The sequence below is a fragment of the Dendropsophus ebraccatus genome, chromosome 3 (genome assembly GCF_027789765.1).
Source record: "Dendropsophus ebraccatus isolate aDenEbr1 chromosome 3, aDenEbr1.pat, whole genome shotgun sequence".
NCBI lineage: Eukaryota > Metazoa > Chordata > Amphibia > Anura > Hylidae > Dendropsophus > Dendropsophus ebraccatus.
In genome coordinates, this window is record NC_091456.1 from 97,114,259 (window position 1) to 97,133,565 (window position 19,307).

Sequence of the window (19,307 nt, forward strand, 5' to 3'; positions counted from 1 at the left end):
TCTGTAGTTTTACTATGCAGGAATTGTTGCGCTCACCTCCACTACCGTTCTACCTCAGCAACCTTCCCACCCCCGCAAATCCTCAGCCCCCCCCTCCCCCGTGCATCTTGGAGACTCTGTAATAGGGGAGGGGTATTTCACTATTGGCTTCGTTGTTACCCCCTCTGTGACTCTCCATTTGTTGTGGCTCCTGTAGATGTTGAATAGCTACAAATCCCAGTATGACCTGGTGACATTACATGATGGGAGTAGTAGTTCTGCCACCTGAAGCTCTTCTAGTTGCATAAGTACAACTCCCACCATGTACCATCACTACAAGATGAGGATAGGACTTGTAGGGATGAAACCAGGAGAGCTCCAAGTTGCACAACTACAACTCCCATCCTCATGTTGTGATGACACTACAAGATGGGAGTTGAAGCTCTGCCACCTGGAACTCTTCTGGTTGCATAACTACAGCTACCATCATGTACCATCACCAAAACATGAGGATGGGGCTTGTAGGTATACAACCAGGTATGCACAACTACAACTCCCATCCTTATGTTATGATGGCACTACAAGATGGGAGTTGAAGTTCTGCCACCTGTAGTTTTCCTGGTTGCATAACTCCAGCTACCATTATGTACAATCACCACACCATGAGAATGGAGCTTGTAGTTATGCAACCAGGAGAGCTCCAAGTTGCTCAACTACAACTCCCATATTGTACTGTCACCACAACATGATGATGGGTCTAGTAGTTATTCAACTTGGGAGTGCTCACGGTTAAAGAACTACAACTCCCATCTGGCACAGTCACCACAATATGAGGATAGGAATTGTAGTGATGCCAGGAGAAATCCAAGTTGCAAAACTTCAACTCCCATTATCCTGATGTAGGGACAATACTCTATGGCAGTTGTAGTTTTCCAACTTTGATCTCTCCTGGTTGCATAACTAAAAGCCCCAGCCTCATCTTGTGGTGACATTACAAGAAGGAAGTTGCAGTTCAGCCACCTTTAGATCTCCTGGTAGCATAACTACAACTCCCATCATGTAATGTCACCATGGCTCCACAATCTGAGGAGCCCCACTAGATGGAGAGTCACAGAGGGGCTGACGGGGAAGCATGTAGTGAAATTTCCCACACCTACAGAGCCGCCGAGATGCTGGGATTCTATCTATCTATCTATCTACGTATGTATCTCATATCTATCTATCTATCTATCTATCTATCTATCTATCTATCTATCTATCTATGTATGTATCTCATATCTATCTATCTACGTATGTATCTCATATCTATCTATCTATCTACGTATGTATCTCATATCTATCTATCTATCTATCTATCTATCTATCTATCGGTGCGTTTACACAGGCAGATTTATCTGACAGATTTTGGAAGCCAAAACCAGGAATGGATTTAAAAAGAGGAGAAAGCTTAGTCTTTCCTTTATGACCCATTCCCTGTTTACGGTCCGTTCCTGGCTTTGGCTTCAAAAATCTGTCAGATAAATCTGCCTGTGTAAACGCACCATATCTATCTATCTATACGACAGAAAATATAAGCAGCACTGCACACAAAGAACTTCCGGGTGCCAGCGGTTTTTCACCGTTAACCTTGTGAGTGCCGTGGACTTTCCATTTGCTATCTATCTATCTATCTATCTATCTATCTATCTATCTATCTACTCTTGTCTAGTGTTTAAAAAATCTGCAGAACTCACAAGATCTCAAGATAAATGTATTGATTTATTTTTGCATGTACTCCGGTGATCATACCAAAATGAATAAAACATTTTATATCTTAGTGTCATAAAAGGGGTTATCCAGCGCTACAAAAACATGGCCACTTTTCCCCCTACAGTTGTCTCCAGTTCAGGTGCGGTTTGCAATTAAGCTCCATTTACTTCAATGGAACTGCGTTTCAAAACCCCACCCAAACTGGAGACAACAGTAGGAGGAAAGTGGCTATGTTTTTGTAGCGCTGGATAACCCCTTTAAGGGTAGCTTCACACGTACCGACTCGCAGCGTTAATAACGCAGGTCCTGGCAGATCACTTTCATTACATACACACAGCGGTCTGAACGACTGCTGCATGTATGTAATTCTGCCGGCCGCTTAACCCCTTCAGCTGCGCCCGGCGCCCGCTCTGCATATATTACCTGTCCTCGCTGCACGGGGTCCCGGCGTACTGCTCTCCTGCCCGGCCAATCAGTGGCTGCGGCAGGGCAACACACTGATTGGCCGGGCGGGAGAGCAGTACGCCAGGACCCCGTGCAGCGAGGAGAAGTAATGTATACAAAGCGGGCGCCGGGAGCAGCTGAAGGGGTTAAGCGGCCGGCAGAATTACATAGTCTCTAGTCTCTTACTAGGCGGCAACATAGCCTGAAGTTGCAGTTCTGCAACCTTGAGTAGTCTATGTTGCAGAACTACAACTCCCATGTTGTACCATTGCCACAATATTAATTAAGATGGGGCTTCTAGCTATGCATATGTATACAGTATGGGAGACAACCATCACAGCATGCGAATAAATAACCCACTGATATTCCATGTTGAAACATTGCGAGAAATCACAATAATATGAATATAAAAAAAAACACAAAACGTCAGTGGGTCCAGCAGCGCTATGAAGTGAGCTCAGAAGCAGAACTCACTTCATAGCACGTAGGGACCGGCTGCCTTATGTGATCGTGCAGCAGCCCGCCAGTAACCCTTGCAACTGTGCTCCTGTCACTGTCTGATTGGGACACTGTGGGGTTCCAATCGTACTGTATGTATGGATAACTATTGGGATATCTATATTGCAGATAGTCCGCAGCATTCCAAATTCAATTAAGTAAAAGTGTAAATTTATTCCATTGAACTTGCAAACAACAAACAATAGATAAGTGCAGCATACAATGTGACGTTTGGATGGAAAAAATTCACTCATATACTTCACTGAATTTGGAATGTTGCTGAGTATGTGCAATACAGATAGAAAAATAGATAATCAGATAGATAGAAAAATATAAAGAGAGATAAATTGTCAGTCAGCTAGACAGATATGCTCTTACATACAGTATATATAAACACAATATAATATACAGTACACAGTAAGTAAATCACATACATTGAACAATACATTACACATCACACATACATAGAACAATACAGACAGATAACATCACACATACATTACACACCACACATACATAGAACAGTACAGATATCACACATACATTACACACCATACATACATAGAACAGTACAGATATCACACATACATTACACAACACACATACATAGAACAGTACAGATATCACTCATACATTACACAACACACATACATAGAACAGTACAGATATCACACATACATTACACACCATACATACATAGAACAGTACAGATATCACACATACATTACACAACACACATACATAGAACAGTACAGATATCACTCATACATTACACAACACACATACATAGAACAGTACAGATATCACACATACATTACACATCACACATACCACTGCACTTTGTACACATACAGTACTTTACTTACTCCTTGTGATATCCAGCTAGGTGCAGTCTTTAAAGGGTTACCTCAGCAGGCCGATGTGGATAGCAAAGGGCTGACTGTCTCAGTGTGTGCTCAGGGTTTGCACAGTATTGTCCCTCCCTCCTCCTTGTAGTCCCGACTGCTGCTCTAATAACTTCCTCACACGCACTCAGGGGGAAGGAGGTGGGTCCGCAGCTTCTTAAGACGGCCATTTAAAGTGGCACTGCTAGCACACAGTGATACTGCTCTGTGCTGGGTATAGTAAACCTCGGCAGCTTCAGCCAGGTTTACTTTTATATGGTTCAAGCTACTGCTACAGGGGGCCCTTTGATGATGGGGGCTTTTCCAGGGGACAGTGCGATCATAGAAGCCGTCACTCACATGGCCCCCTGCTTAATGTGATCCTCTCCTGTCGGCATGTACAGCATAGGGCAGAGAGACAGTGTGCAGAACACTCTCCTCTGATTGCTTACCGGGGGCAGTGCAGTCAATCAAAGGAGAGTCTCCTGCACACTGTCTCTCTGCCCTATGCTGCACATGCCGACAGGAGAGGATCACATCAAACAGGGGGCCATGTGAGAGTGGCTTTACTGGGGAACAGTGCGATCATAGAAGCCACCTCTCACATGGCCCCCTGCTTGATGTGATCCTCTCCTGTCGGCATGTGCAGCATAGGGCAGAGTAACCATGTCAGCGTGTGGACCGTAGGGGACAATGAGAGGAGCAGCTGAAAGTTCTTCCTGCTCTCCTCTCATTGTCCCCTACCGTCCACACGCTGACATGGTTACTCTGCCCTATGCCTGACCGGAGAGGATCACATCAAGAGAGGGGCCGTGTGAGAGGGGTAATGTGAGAGGGGGTTTTACTGGGGGAATTGAGCTGAAACTCTCTGCAGCAATGCCAGGCTCCCAGCAGCCGCTCTGTGATCTGCGCGTACACAGAACAGTTTCTCCGATTGGAGCAAGTGCACAGGGAGGGATCTGATTGGCTGCAACTGCAGACCAATCAGAGGAAAGCAGGAAGACACGGACTGACCGTGAATGACAGGCATATGCAGGAGAGAGAGAAGATCGGTTAGTGACGCATTGTCACAAAATGGCGGCGGAAAACGGGGGTCGACAGTCAAGAGGAGGACCTCAGGTTTTCAACTTCCTGTGGGGAGGAGCTGAGACCAAAAAGAAGACCAAGCTGCAGGAATCCATTAGGTAAGTATATTGCAATGTTATATAACTTTACCTAACCCTTTCATTGCAGGTTAATTTTTTTTTACCGGAGTACCCCTTTAAGGCCCTATTCCACCAACAGATCTGACGACAGATTATCTGCCAAAGATTTGAAGCCAAACCCAGGAGTGGATTTGAAAAGAGGAGAAATCCAGTCTTTCCTCCATGACCTGTTCTCTGTTTATAGTCTGTCCCTGGGTTTGGCTTCAAATCTTTGGCAGATAATCTGTCGTCAGATCTGTTGGTGGAATAGGGCCTTGGGAGACTGCTTTAGGAGGTGCCACTGTGTCTGTGGGAAAAATGGGCTTTGTAAGTGCTCACTATAAAATCCTTTTCTCTTAGATGTTCATTGGGGGCAAAGCAACCTCCCATAATTTTTGTGGTTGTTCAGTCTATTCTCTGCGTCCTGGGTGGTTAGTTATTGGCTTGTTTTTTGGGGCTTGATTTCATTTTTAGTTATTTTTTGTTATGTTAAAGGGGTTATCCAGCGCTGCAAAGACATGGCCAGTTTCTTCCAGAGACAGCTCCACTCTCCTGCTCATGTATGGTTCACTTCAATGGGACTGAGTAGCAGAACCCCATCCAAACTGGAGACAAGAGTGGTGCCGTCTCTGGAAGAAAGTGGTCATGTTTTTGTAGCCCTGGATAACCCTTTTAAGCCATGCATGAATCTTCTGCTTATGTACAAACTAGTTTATCTTACTGCCTGTGGGGTGGTATAGGCTGGCAGGAGGAGCTAGCACTTCTTTTGTTTTGATTTATGAGCTTAGTGACACCAGCCTATACCCACTGCGTCTATGCCTCTCTCCCCCCCCCCCCCCCCCATGAACATCAACAAAAAAAGGTTTTATGGTGAGTACCCACAAAATCCATGAGAAGAAAAAGCATGTTTGCTATTAACATACATTTTTTTTATCATGTTGTAAAACAAGGCTATACTATTAAGGTCCAGGCTCCTGAAGGCAGCTTTTTAGTCTTGTGCTGCTTAAAAAGAGACTAAACGCAGGAAGTCCCGGTCAGAACAGTGTGCCATAGCTCAATCTCTCCATCAAATGAATGCCCTCTCTGTGAACACGTAGATGACCGGAACTTCCTGCATTTGCTTTCAACCGGCACAAGAGCAAAAAGCTGCCTTCGGGAGACTGGTCCTGAATACAGATAGGTATAGCTTTGTTTTACAGCATGATAACTAGAACAATAGATATATTTTTTTATATATTTTTGCAGAAATCAATAGTCTGGGCGATTTTAAGAAACTTTGTAATTGGGTTTATTAGGCAAATATGCCATTATCTGCATTCAAAAAGACTCTTCCCAGACTCCCCCCAACCCCCCCCCCCCTCTCTATCATTCACTGCTCATTATCAGGAAATCTCAGTCAGGCCCTGTCTGTTTTATGGAGAGGGGAGGAGTAAGGATGGACATTAGTCGGCGGCAGAGAACAAAGTATTATACCGCAGGACCTGTGTGAAAGCTGGTATTCAGAGGTCAGTGCTCAATTCAGAGGAGACAGCCCAGTGATGTAGCTGTAAATTAACTCTTTGTTGTCCTGTTTTGGTGCCTCATCTCCAGGGCTGTGGAGTTGGAGTCGTGGAGTCTGAATCGGAACTAGTTTGGGCTGCAGTCGGAGTTGGAAAAAATGTTCCGACTCCAGCTTTAAAAAAAATCTTAGAACAATTTAAAATTGAGTTTTGATATGAATTTTTAAATAATATAAAGTTTTTCTCATCAATATATATTATGAGCAACATTCTATTAGGACACTGGCCCTATTAGATAAGGGTGGTCGAGGAAAAGTTGTTGGTCACTATTTGGCAGTTTGTTTTTGAGCTGGAAGAGTCCATTGTGTGTGTGTGTGGGGGGGGGGGGAGGAGGAGATCTGTGCTGTTCTCTTCCTGAATGCTGGATGACTGTATATGAGCAGCAGTGTAATATGAAGATATCCTGTGTAATATAGAGGAGGAGAAGACATAAGTAGTGTAGCAGTAAACTCTGTCCTCAATGTGGTGTTTTTCTTCAGTGTTTTATGGCTGCAGCTGTGTGTGTGTGTTTGTATGTATGCTGTGGCTGCAGGAGGCTAAGTGTGTGTGCTATAGCGTGCTCCCACACCCACAGTGACCCCTCCATATCACTTTGTGTGACTTCTCTATATCACTATGTGTGACCCCCCCTCTATATCACTATGGCTGACATCTATATTATAGGTATCTGGCATTGTTAGCAGTGTTTCTGTGTGTATGGTCAATATTTAGTTAGAAACATAGAAGACTGTCAGCAGGAAAGACCACCTGCTTTATCTAGTCTAGTTGTGAGTAGTTCAGGACATAGAGGCTGGAAACTGGCTGCATCCACTGTACACACTGGAGAATCTGTTTATATCTTCCTTATTCCCTCAGAAGTCACTCCAGGATCATGTAGGACATTAGGGAGAAGCTGCTAAACCAGTATGAAAAATAACTCCGCTGGTATCTGACTGGCCATTTATGAAGGAGCAGGAGTCTGAGTCGGTCCTGATAAAATTCAGAAGTCGGAGTCAGAGCTGTGGCTTACTGACTCCACAGCCCTGCTAATCTCCCTCCACCCCTCCCCTCTCTATAGAATACAGTGAAGACAGGGGGGAGAGCTTCAAACTGCTTTCTCATGAGAAAAATGCATTTTTCGGCTAATAAACCCAATTACTACGTTTCTTAAAATCGCCTGTACTATTGATTTCTGCAAAAAAAAAAAAAAAAAAAAAAAAAAAAGTAAACAACAGGTACACTTTAATGTGAATCTAATCTTGAATGTCTGACCAGAATTTCATTGATAAAATATGCTGGTATTAATAAATTGATTGTATTTTGGATATGCCTTATTTCTTTTAATTAAGAAGCAGTTTTTGAGGAAAAAAAATTATAATAAAATATCATCTTATTTCTTTTTTTTTTTCCAGAGCTGTGGTGGAAAAATACCTCCTTGAAAAATCCCGGCTAGTTTCTCAGGAAAAAAATGAAAGGTGTGTCATATAGTAGACTAATGTGACTTGTATCAAATGCCAATGGACTAATATGGGTTATATAATGAACTAGTTACTAACTTAGAATGACTGTGTAGATTACCATACATTCCTTTTCTTTTGTAGTAGTGTCGGAAAATATAAATGATCTTCATAATATTGTATATATGTGTGAGGTATCATTGGTGCTATAAATAATTGCTCATGACATTGGTGGTTTGTGATTATTTGTCGATTTTGAGCTCAGGACAGTGACTGATGTCAAGAGAATAAAATTAGTTGTACAGGGGCAATACATATTGCAATTACATTAATACAATTAATACAATTATGTATAGTGAAATAAACTGTACAATAGAGAGTATAAGTGTGTCAGTAACATTCAATAAAATACAGAAAACCTAGGAAGTTGTTTAAAAAAAAAAAAAAAGGTTCAAAATATATCTGGGACAGGGATTCAGTATACTGTGAATATAATAAAGTGAATTTTAAAGATTTGGGGGCAAGATAAGGGATCTTGGTACTCATCTGGACAATAAAGTTTACATAATTCAGTTAGTATACATACACCTGGAGCTACAGTTGATTCTCCATATTTTACTACATGTCTTCCATGCATCACTTCACACGCTTTTGAATTTTGCTTTGACAGGAATTATCATGTCTTCTATTATATGCTGCTTGGGGCTTCTGAGGAGGAAAAGAAAGCTTTTCAGCTCAAGCAACCTGAAGACTATTTTTACCTCAATCAGGTAATAGATGTTAGATAAACATTGCTCCTTTTGCTTTCCCTGATATTAGATACAAAGACACATGGTACCTTTCATATATCCAGCTGTATTTCCAGGATGTAGAGACATTCTTTTATTTACCAGTACAAAGAGGCTTTACCAAGCTCCTGAAAAGCAGCAAGCTAGAATGCCGCCTCAATAGGCCGCATCTCCTTGACACTATTCATAGCCTGAATAAAGGATTTTTTTCTTTTTTGCTAATGAGAATAAAAACACAATGGTGTGTTCAGAGTGCTTTTATTTTAAGTTGTTACTGTATGGAGAAAATTATTGCCCCAAAATACATTTTGTTTCCTGGTTTTTGATACATGATATGGTAGGATCAAAGCTGCCAAAAAATTTACAACTTTGGATCCTTTTTTCTTTTAGTTTTAGTGCTTTGTCCTTCTCTGTATGAAACATAGCAGTTTATGTATGTCTAAGCAGTTTCCCTAAACCTTGTAAAGGGTGTACAGATTGACAATGTTCACAACTGTAACATATCATATGTTAAGTTAGCATCCTGTTGATTTAGTATTTCGAAAGATCTAATCACACATTTGGTCCATTGTATCATGGCAGAATGTTCATATACAGGTTTTTATTTTATTTATTTTTTTCTGTTGGGTTGTATTTTTTTTTTTTTTTTTTTTTTTTTGGATTGAAATAGACTGTTTCTAATAAGTTGTATCTGGCCCTCTAGTGGTCTGGTCTGTAATACTGTTTGCCTTACTGACAAGTATAACAAAATTTGGTATTCTGTGTTCACAGACCACTGTTTGTCCATAGACTTCAGTGTAGCATATCATGAGATTAAAATTACAGCTGCGTTTTATACCTATTTTATGGTTCTATTTTGCTTATTTTATTGCGTGTGAAGATATCTCTTAAAAGTAAATCTATACCTATTTAGCTGTTAACTTGTTTTTTTTTTTGTATGTAATCAAACCAAAGTTTATTGGCACCTTTATTCTTGAAACAACTTCTAGTGGAGTGGGAAATTTAGCCTAAACTGAGGTTGAACTGAACAATGTTTTTTTTTTTTTTTACAAATATCAATCTGCATATTTATATTACAACAAAAGCCAAGGGGGGAGATTTGGACTACTACTCCTCTGTTCCTTTGCACAAGGTTTGATGATTCTTCTAAGGGCCCTATGACACACACAGATTTGTCTGACAGATTTTTTTTTTTTGAGCCAAAGCCAGGAACAGACTTTAAACAGAGAACAGGTCTCAAAGGAAAGACTGAGATTTCTCCTCTTTTCAAATCCATTTCTGGCTTTGGCTTAAAAAAATCTGTCAGATAATCTATTGGTCTAATAGGGTCCTAAGACTGTGGAGTACTCATAGTTATGTACTGTATGTTTGCTTTTGCATGTCATAGCCTTGAATGAAGACTGAACAGAAGTTTGTCATTTTTATATCTGTAAAGTCTTTATTTCAGTCAGCTTTAGAGCTTTTATCTCCTATTTTGCATAAAACATCCAAAACTTTCAGGGCATCGTCCCAGCTCTGAGATATAATGTCTGAGTTATATCTCCCAATTGGAGTTAAGAAGCCCTATTGTACAGTGCCTTTACTTTAGTCAGCAATAAACTGCTGTCTGCATTGACTGTGATAATGTATGCTGTGTTTGTAGAATAACTTCAAGATTGAGGAGGGAGAAGATCTCCGGCATGACTTTGAAAGGTTGAAGCAAGCCATGGAAATGGTGGGATTTCTCCCAGCCACAAAGAAACAGTGAGCATTTAATGTTTCATTACTATATGATATGTTTGCTGTCCAGTCTGCTTATTACAGCTCTCTATGTATTGTAGGATATTTTCAGTTTTATCAGCTATCCTATATTTGGGCAATGTTACTTATAAGAAAAAGGCTTCTGGAAGGGATGAAGGTCTTGATGTCGGCCCCCCTGAGGTGCTGGACACCCTATCACAGCTACTGCAGGTATGGAGTACAATAAATCTGAAACGATGCTCTCAATGAAGCATTTTCCTGTGTTTTCAGTTTTTTTTCTGTCTTCCTGTGTTAACAGACAGAATTCTTCTTTCACTGGAACAGATTTTCCCAAAGTAAATAGCATTTATTGCTTGACTTAAAGGGATCTTTTCACCCTTAAACTGCAGCCCAATCTTTAGGTATGATGTTATAGAACATGAGGAGCTAAGCAGAATGATATATAGTTTTGTGGGAAAAGATCTAGGACAACCTTTTTTTTATTTATGTCAATCTCTATTCATTCCGGGCTAAATAACCATGTGGGTGGTGCTACTTAGGAATTGCTAGCTATCTGTGTATATAAGTGTGCCTGTAGAGCTGTCAGTCACTGAGAAGAAAAGCCTATTTGGCTATTTGGTCCAGAATGAGCCAGGAGAGAGTGATCCTGCTCAATGATTGACAGCTCTCGACATGCTCACTCATGCAAAAAGATAGTTGTCAGTCTTTGAGTAGAATCAGAATGATCAAAGATTAACATTAATAAATGAAATGTTGTCCTGGATCGTTTTCCACAAAACTATATATCAATCAATTGGTTTCTCCTGCTCTATAACATGATGCCTGAAGATTGGACTGCAGTTTGTGTGGCAGATTTCCCTTTGATACAAGACCAAAACTTCATTTTATTAACCTTCTAAACACTTAGTTTGAGAATTGATTATAGTGGTTCTTCAAGTTGCTATCCCAAAATGTTGTATACATATTTGACCAACTAACTATGATGTCTCCTTCCAGGTTAAGAGAGAGATGCTGGTGGAAGCACTAACCAAGAGGAAGACTGTTACTGTAAATGAAAAACTGATATTGCCATACAGCATCAATGAGGTAAGTGAGAAGATTGGAACATAGATGTTGTGTTTCGTTTTTTGTTTGTTTGCCACTTCTTTGAGATTCATTAACCCCTTAACGACATCGGGCGTAAACTTACGCCCTCGCGCCCTGGTACTTGGCGCATCAGGGCGTAAATTTACGCCCGATGTTTCCCCGATCGCTGCGTGTTCGCACACAGCGATCGGGGAAGATGGCCTGCTATAAATCATAGCAGGCCATCATAGCTTCTCGGCACGGGGGGTGGTTAACACCCCCCGTGCTTACGATCGCCGCTATAGGCTGATCAATTCAGATCAGCCAATAGCGGCGATCTGAACCTTTCCGGGTCATCGGTGACCCGATGACCCGGAAAAAAATGGCGGTCGGTGCTGTCCGAGGACGGCTCCGACCGCCATTACTGTAAAAAGTAATGGTGGTCACCGTGCCACCGGCCCGATCGCCGTGAACGCCCGGCCGTTCACGGCGATCGGGCCGGTGGCACGGCGATCAGAGTCCCACAAAATAATAAATACCTGCCCTGGACCCCTCAGCTAGGTAGCGGAGGGGTCCAGAGCAGGTATTTGTACATTACTCACCTGTCCCGGGCTCCTGATCGGCGTCTTCCGGGTTCGCGGCGTCCTCCATCTTTCCGTTCGGTCTTCGGATCTTTCCGGCGGTCCCCGTCGTCTTCTCTCGGCTATTTTCAGCTCCAGCCTCGTCATTTTCCGGAATTTGCGCTCTGCTGCCCTCTAGCGGCTGATATGTGTAATACACGTATCAGCCACTATAGGGATGTTCAGAATGTAGAAAATTTTTTATTTTTTTTTCCTATTTTCCGCACCCTATCGCCGCTGAGTGTTGATCAGCATCGCACGAAAGTGCGCTGCTAATCAGCAACTCCTCCTTTTTGGCGTAGGGTGTTTTTTTTTCTATATTCTACTGCCACGGTCTGCTGATAAGTGCCGCACATAAGTGCGGCATTTATCAGCAACTCCTTTGTTGGCGTAGGTTTTTTTTATACTTACTGTAAAAAAACACGTAAAAAACACTACATTACACCACACTACATTGAATAAAGTTTGACACTACACCACTACATACCCCATATACTAGTCCCCGTATAAAGATGGCCCCCAGGGTGTTTTCGGCGTCAGAGGGATACGTTATTATTGCCTCCAACACCGAAACAGCCAGTGAGGATGAATGGGGGGATCCTTCTTTCCTCCATTCATCCCCATCATCCCCATCATCCTCATCATCCAGTGATGTGTCTGGGAGTAGCGTAGCGTACGCTGCCCCCCAGACACGTCTTTTCCGCCAGTACCGTCCCAATAAGAGATGACGGTATGGTGTGAAATTCTCCAAACTCTGTGAGCGTACCTCAGGGTACTCTTACAGATTTAGGGTACGTGCACACTGCGGAATGGCGAAGGATAACCCTTCGTGCATTCCGCAGCTGGCACCCGCCGGCGGACTGATGCGGGCGCATGTCTCTACCCGTGTCATAGACTCCATGTTATGCACAGGCGGATTCCGTCGTCCATCCAAAGAATGAATACGTTGGACGGAGAGCGGAATCCGCCCGTGCATAGAATGGAGTCTATGACACAGACGGAGACGTGCGCCTGCATCAGTCCGCCGGCGGGTGCCAACTGCGGAATGCACGAAGGGTTATCTGTCGCGATTCCGCAGTGTGCACGTACCCTTAGAGTGTATGTAGGAAGGGACACCCGAATCCAGCCCCCAGATGCCCCCTCCCCCCCCCCCCCCCCATCCTCGGAACAAGTGGGAAGATCATCCGGGAACTGATCTTCCCACTGCTGGATAAAGGTTACCACCTATACAGGGATAACTTTTATACCAGCACCCCCTCTTCCGGTCCCTCGCTGCCCGAGCTACTGTAGCTTGCGGCACGATACGAAAATATCAGAAGTAGTAATAGCGCCCTAATATTTAGTAGCCATATAGCGGACCCAGCGCTTCTGGATATGAAGGACCCCGTATCGCACCAGGACAACATTTTCCAGGTGACGTCCCTCACACTGGAGAACAGGAGACCCCAGAAGAAGTGCAGAGTGTGGCGTAACAGGGAGATCAGGAAGGACGCCATTTTCCAGTGTGACACCTGTTCTGATCCCCCCCGGCCTCTGCATACTGGATCGCTCCAAGGCGCACCACACGTCATTGGGGTTCTACATTATCTCAATTCTGTCTCTTATTCCTATTTCAGGGGTCACGTTGATCCAGGGATTATTCTGATCGCCATTATGGAGTCGGGAAGGAATTTTTCCCCTGTGATGAGGCTACTGTCGTCTGCCTCACGAGGGTTTTTTGCCTTCCTCTGGATCAACACAGGTTGAATTTGATGGACACCTGTCATTTTCAACCTTATAAACTAATAATTGGCCTAATACCCCCAAATAAATTAGAATGGTCCCTTTTCCCCAGCTAAGTAGGTATGGCCGCCATTCCCATTAGAGGATGCCATGATGCAATTACAAAGCCTCTGTGCGGCCAGGACAGTAGAAACCCCCCACAAGTGACCCCATTCTGAAAACTACACCCCATAAGGAATCTAACAAGGGGGGCAGCGGGGATATGGCCCCCTGGTGACGGCCACATTTGGGACGTGAAAATGAAAAAAAATGGTATTTTTTATTTTCTCGGCATATGTTCTACGTAAGTGACTGTCACCAGTGGGGTCCATATGCTGACTGCACCCCTTGTTAGATTCCTTATGGGGTGTAGTTTCCAGAATGGGGTCACTTGTCGGGGGTTTCTACTGACCTGGCAGCACAGGAGCTTTGTAATTGCGACATGGCCTCCATCCTCCATTCCAGCCTCTAAATGGCGCTCTGTCCCTTTGGTGGCTTGCCCTGTGCCCATATGGCACATTATGCCCACATGTGGGGTATTTTCGTACTCAGGGGAAACTACCCTACACGTTTTGTGTTCATTTTCTTTTTTAACCCCTTGTGGAAATGGAAAAAATCAAGGCTAGACCAACATTTAGTGTAATTTTTGTAAAGTTTTTACTCTAAATCATTAATCTTGTCATGATTTTTTCATTTTCACAAGGGGCTAAAAGATAAAAAAAAACAATAAATGTGTAGAGCAATTTCCCCTGAGTACGGAAATACCCCACATGTGGACATAAAGCGCCATGCGGGTGCAGGGTAAGCCTCCGAAGGGAAGGAGCGCCATTTCGTTTTTGAAGGCTGGAATTGAATGGAATGGATTTCGAGGGGCCATGTTGCATTTAAAAGGCCTCTGTGTTGCCAAGACAGTTGAAACCCCCCACAAGTGACCCCATTATGGAAACTACACCCCTCAAGGAATGTAACAAGGGGTGTAGTGAGCATATGGACCCCACTGGTGACGGGCACAAATATGGAACAATGTGGCGTGAAAATGAAATATTACATTTTTTACACTATAATGTTGGTTTAGCCTTGAATTTATCATTTTCACAAGGGGTTAAAAGAGAAAAAAACACACAATATGTGTAGAGCAATTTCCCCCGAGTCTGTAAATACCCCACATGTGGACATAAAGCGCCATGTGGGCGCAGGGCAAGCCTCCAAAGGGAAGGAGCGCCATTTGGATTTTGGAGGTTGGATTTGGCTAGAATGGATGATGAACGCCATGTCGCATTTACAGAGCCCTCGTGCTGCCAAAACACTGGAAACCCCCCACAAGTGACCCCATTCTGGAAACTGCACCCCTCAGGGAATCTAACAAGGGGTGCAGTGAGGATATGGACCCCTTGATGACGGGCACATTTGTGCCATGAAAGTGAGAAAATAAAATTTTTTACTTTTACGTCACATTGTTCCACATTTGTGCCCGTCACCAGTGGGGTCCATATGCTCACTGTGCCCCTTGTTAGATTCCTTGAGGGGTGTAGTTTCCAGAATGGGGTCACTTGTGGGGGGTTTCCAGTGTCTTGGCAGCACGAGGGCTCTGTAAATGCGACATGGCCCTTGAAATCCTTTCCAGTGAAATTCAGCTTCCAAAAGCCAATTGGCGCTCCTTGCCTTTGGAGGCTCGTCCTGCGCCCCCTTGGCACTTTATCGCCACATGTGGGGTATTTCCGTACTCGGGAGAAACTGCGCTACACATTTTGTCTTTTTTTTCCTCTTATCCCTTTTAAGAAAATGAAAAATTGAAGGCTAGAACAACATTTTAGTGTAAAAAAAAAAATTTTTTTTTTTCACCCCATATTGTTCGGAAAATCTGTGAAGTACCGGTGGGGTCCAAATGCTCACTGCACTTCTTGTTACATTCCTTGAGGGGTGTAGTTTTCTAAATGGTGTCCCTTTAGGGGTGTTTTTTAGGTTTTGGCACCCCAGAGCCTCTGCCAACCTGAAGTGGTACAGTCAGAAATGACCAAATATAACGGAGGCATTGAAATTCACTAGGCGCTCCTTTGTATCTGAGGCTTGTGGTTGCGTCAAATAGCGCAATAGGGCCACATATGGGGTATTTCTATAAACTGCAGAAACGGGGCAATAATTATTGGGGTGCATTTCTCTGGTAATAGGTTTATAATTATGAAAAATATTGGATTACAATAAAATCTCTGCACAGAAAATTAACATTTTCAAATTTCTTACACACTTAGCTTTTATTTCTGTGACTCCCCTAAAGGGTTAAAACACTTTCTGGATATGCTTTTGCAGAGTGTGGGGGGTGCAGTTTCTGAAATGGGGTGCTTTGTGGGGCTTTCTAACATACAGGCCCCTCAAATACACTTTAAACCTGAACAGGTCCCTAAAAATATCTGATTTTGAAATTTTACTGAAAATTTGGAAATTTGCTGCTAATGTTTTAAGCTTCCTATCGTCTAAAAAAAATGAAAGATCGTTTAATAAATGCCGCCAACATAAAGTAGACATGTTGCTAATGCTATTTAATATATAATTTATGTGGTATATCCAATTTCTGTATACGCAAAAAAGTTTCAAAGTTGGAAAAATGCAGTTTTTCACATTTTTTCACATTATTTGGTTTTTTTTCATAAAGATTCATTATGAGTATCGACTCCAATTTACCAGAAATGTAAAGTACAATATGTCACGAGAAAACAATCTCAGAATCAGCCGGATAGGTAAAAGCATCCCGAAGTTATTAATGAATAAAGTGACACAGGTCATATTCATAAAATTTGTCCTTAAGGGGTTAAAGGACAACTCCGGGCAAAGACTATTTTTTTTATTTCATGCAAAATAAGACAAATTCCTTATTTACACTGATTGTGGGAAATGCGCATATAGTGTTATTTTCCTCAATTTAGTAGATCAGGCAGGCTTCAATTTCTCAAAAAAACAAAACAAAACAAAGTGATGTCTTGAACCCGGTGTATATACCCCCAAACACACAGCAGCCCCTCCCCCCTTCCTGGCCACCCAATCCCATCAGAAGTCCTGTAAAGTGTAGTGAACATCCCTACCCAGCTCGCCCCAGTAGTGTTATGCACTAGCCCCCCAAACACCCCCACAACCCCAGCCTGATTGCATAAGAAGTGCAGTGGGCTGAATGCTTCTCTAACGCTGTCCCTACTGCTTCTCTCCCGCCAAACCTGATCAATTACTTCCGCGGGAGAGAGGCAGCTTACCGCTTTTGCGATCTGGCTGACGGGGGTGGGGGGTGGGGGTGCTTTGGTACATGATTGCACTAAAGGCTTCCGTCATGGCAGGGGTTTTGAATTATGTGCAGAAAGCACAGGAATGGCCCTGTTATTTTTTTTTTTTACTTGTGATGTCTACATATACTACGCCCCCCTGCTGGACCCTGCAGGTATATACACAGGGGTTGAGAAGGCATGTTTTTTTTAGAAATTGAAGTCTGTCTGATTTACTAAATTGAGGGAAATAGCAGTATATGTGCATTTTCCATAATTAGTGTATATTAGGTATTTGTCTAACGTTGCTTATGTAATAACATATTAAAAAATGTTGGCCAAAATTGTTCTTTAAATATATATGTGTTCTCTGTGTTAAATGTATTAATTTACTTATGGATCCAGTAAAAATCATGTATCCTTTAGCACAGAATAAAGCTGTTTAATACTTTGACTAAAGGCAGCTCAGGCCTGAGATGCGTCAGTTATGAGAGGGAAAAAATAGCAAAGTATATTTTTTTCATCCACTAAATAAATACTTTAAGGGTTCGTTCACACCTACAGGATCTGCAGCAGATCTGCAGCAGATTTGATGCTGTGTTCAGTTATTTAAATGAAATCTGCTGCAGAAAATCAGCTGCAGATCCTGTAGGTGTGAACACACCATAATGGACTAAATAAAGTTTATATGTTTCATTTTGGTGCTGAACTCTCCACAAACCTTCTCCCCAATGAATAACTATTGTGCATCTGATACAGTGTCTCTATTATCCATATAACCCTTAAATTTCTATTTTCAAAGCAGTTTTATAGCCGATCACCTTGTACAATTCAGCTTCCTTTAGCAGTATCCCATCTGAGAAACATGTTGCTTCTGGGCAAGGATGGTTTCCCATTATTGAGGGAAAAAGAATTCTGAATTGTATAAGCAAATTCTAAGGGAGTATGTCAGGACATCAATCTGTGAGCTTAAATCTCAAGAAAACAACCCTAAGAACACAAGCATATCTACTAAAGAATAGATAAAGAAGAATAAAGCATGTCAAAAGTTATTTAGCGCAGTGGGTCTTACTATTGACACCTGCTCTAATCAGGAGATATAGCCAGGGAGAGAAAGTGGCAGCATACAGCTGTATCTCCTGTTTTGTTTATTCCATTAATGTAAGGGCCCTATTCCACCGGACGATTATCGTTTGCATAATCGTTAACGATTAACGATCTCAAACGACCGCTATTGCGAAAGACCTGAAAACGTTCACTAATTTCCATGGAACGATAATCGTTACTTATGATCGTAATTGCGATCGTTTTTTTCCTTCGCTATTTATTCGCTATTGCGTTCGTATCTATTGCGAACGACCGAACGATGTCTTATTCAATGCAAACGATTTGCGAACGTTTTATGAACGAGCAACGATGAAAATAGGTCCAGGTCTTATGAAGCGATCAACGATTTCTCGTTCGGTCGTTAATCGTTAACTGCATTTCAACCGAACGATTATCGCTTAGATTCGAACGATTTAACGATAATCTGAACGATAGTCGTCCGGTGGAATAGGGTCCTTAGTCTATATGGCTACAGAATTGGTGAGCAGCTGCTGAGTGGATTGCACTCCTGCCCCTGCCCCTGCCCCTGCCTGAGTTGTTTTTTTATGACAGGTACTGGAATGGCCAAGCCTTAATTCAATAGAAGTGTTGTGGGTGACCTGAAATTAACAATTATTGAGAGGGAACCCTTCAATTTGTGCAGGAAACTACAAGGCCGTCTGTAAACAAGCGACAATCTCTGTTTGGCCTTGTTTATAGAGCCCTCACAAGGCTTGATCAGTTATGTGGCCCCACACACGAACGAGCACTGAATAATTTTTAAGGCCTTTTCTGGCAATCAGCTGTTGGGCGTACATCTTCCTGTGTAATAGGGTGTGTGCAGCCGACTGCTGCTGACTTTTTTGCATATCAAAACTGCCCGAAGCGGTGCTTGGGGGGTTGCTTAGATAATGATCTAAAAGGGTGGGATAAAATATTGGGAGCGCACACTCATTTGAGAAGGTTTGGAAGGTAAGTTTTTGTCTGTTTGCTGATGACACAAAAGTGTACAATAGTTCTGATATTCTTGGAGGGGTCAGTAGTATGGGAGAGGATTTAGCTTTGCTAGATAAGTGGTCCAAGCAATGGAAAGGGGAGGAGGATTTGTAACAGCAGTTCTTTGTTGGCAAAGACTGCAGGGGAGAAGGATTTAGGGGTAGTGATATCAGACAGCCTTTAAATGAGTAACCAGTGCAAACAGGCGCTGGGGAAAGCAAATCGTATGCTGGGCTGTATAGCTTAAGGTATAACCAGTAGGAAGAGGAA

The 19,307-nt window shown here is 42.6% G+C and overlaps 1 protein-coding gene across 9 annotated transcripts in view; it reads left to right on the forward strand.

Annotated features, from left to right (window-relative positions):
• Positions 1 to 19,307, forward strand: part of MYO9B (myosin IXB) — a 165,447-nt gene that overhangs the window by 71,534 nt on the left and 74,606 nt on the right. For all 9 annotated transcript variants that reach the window (XM_069962291.1, XM_069962283.1, XM_069962286.1 and 6 more), the window contains exons 4-8: positions 7,689 to 7,751; positions 8,404 to 8,503; positions 10,164 to 10,264; positions 10,342 to 10,471; positions 11,258 to 11,347. In XM_069962291.1, the coding sequence (XP_069818392.1) occupies positions 7,689 to 7,751; positions 8,404 to 8,503; positions 10,164 to 10,264; positions 10,342 to 10,471; positions 11,258 to 11,347 (484 nt within the window). The remainder of the gene's footprint in view (positions 1 to 7,688; positions 7,752 to 8,403; positions 8,504 to 10,163; positions 10,265 to 10,341; positions 10,472 to 11,257; positions 11,348 to 19,307) is intronic.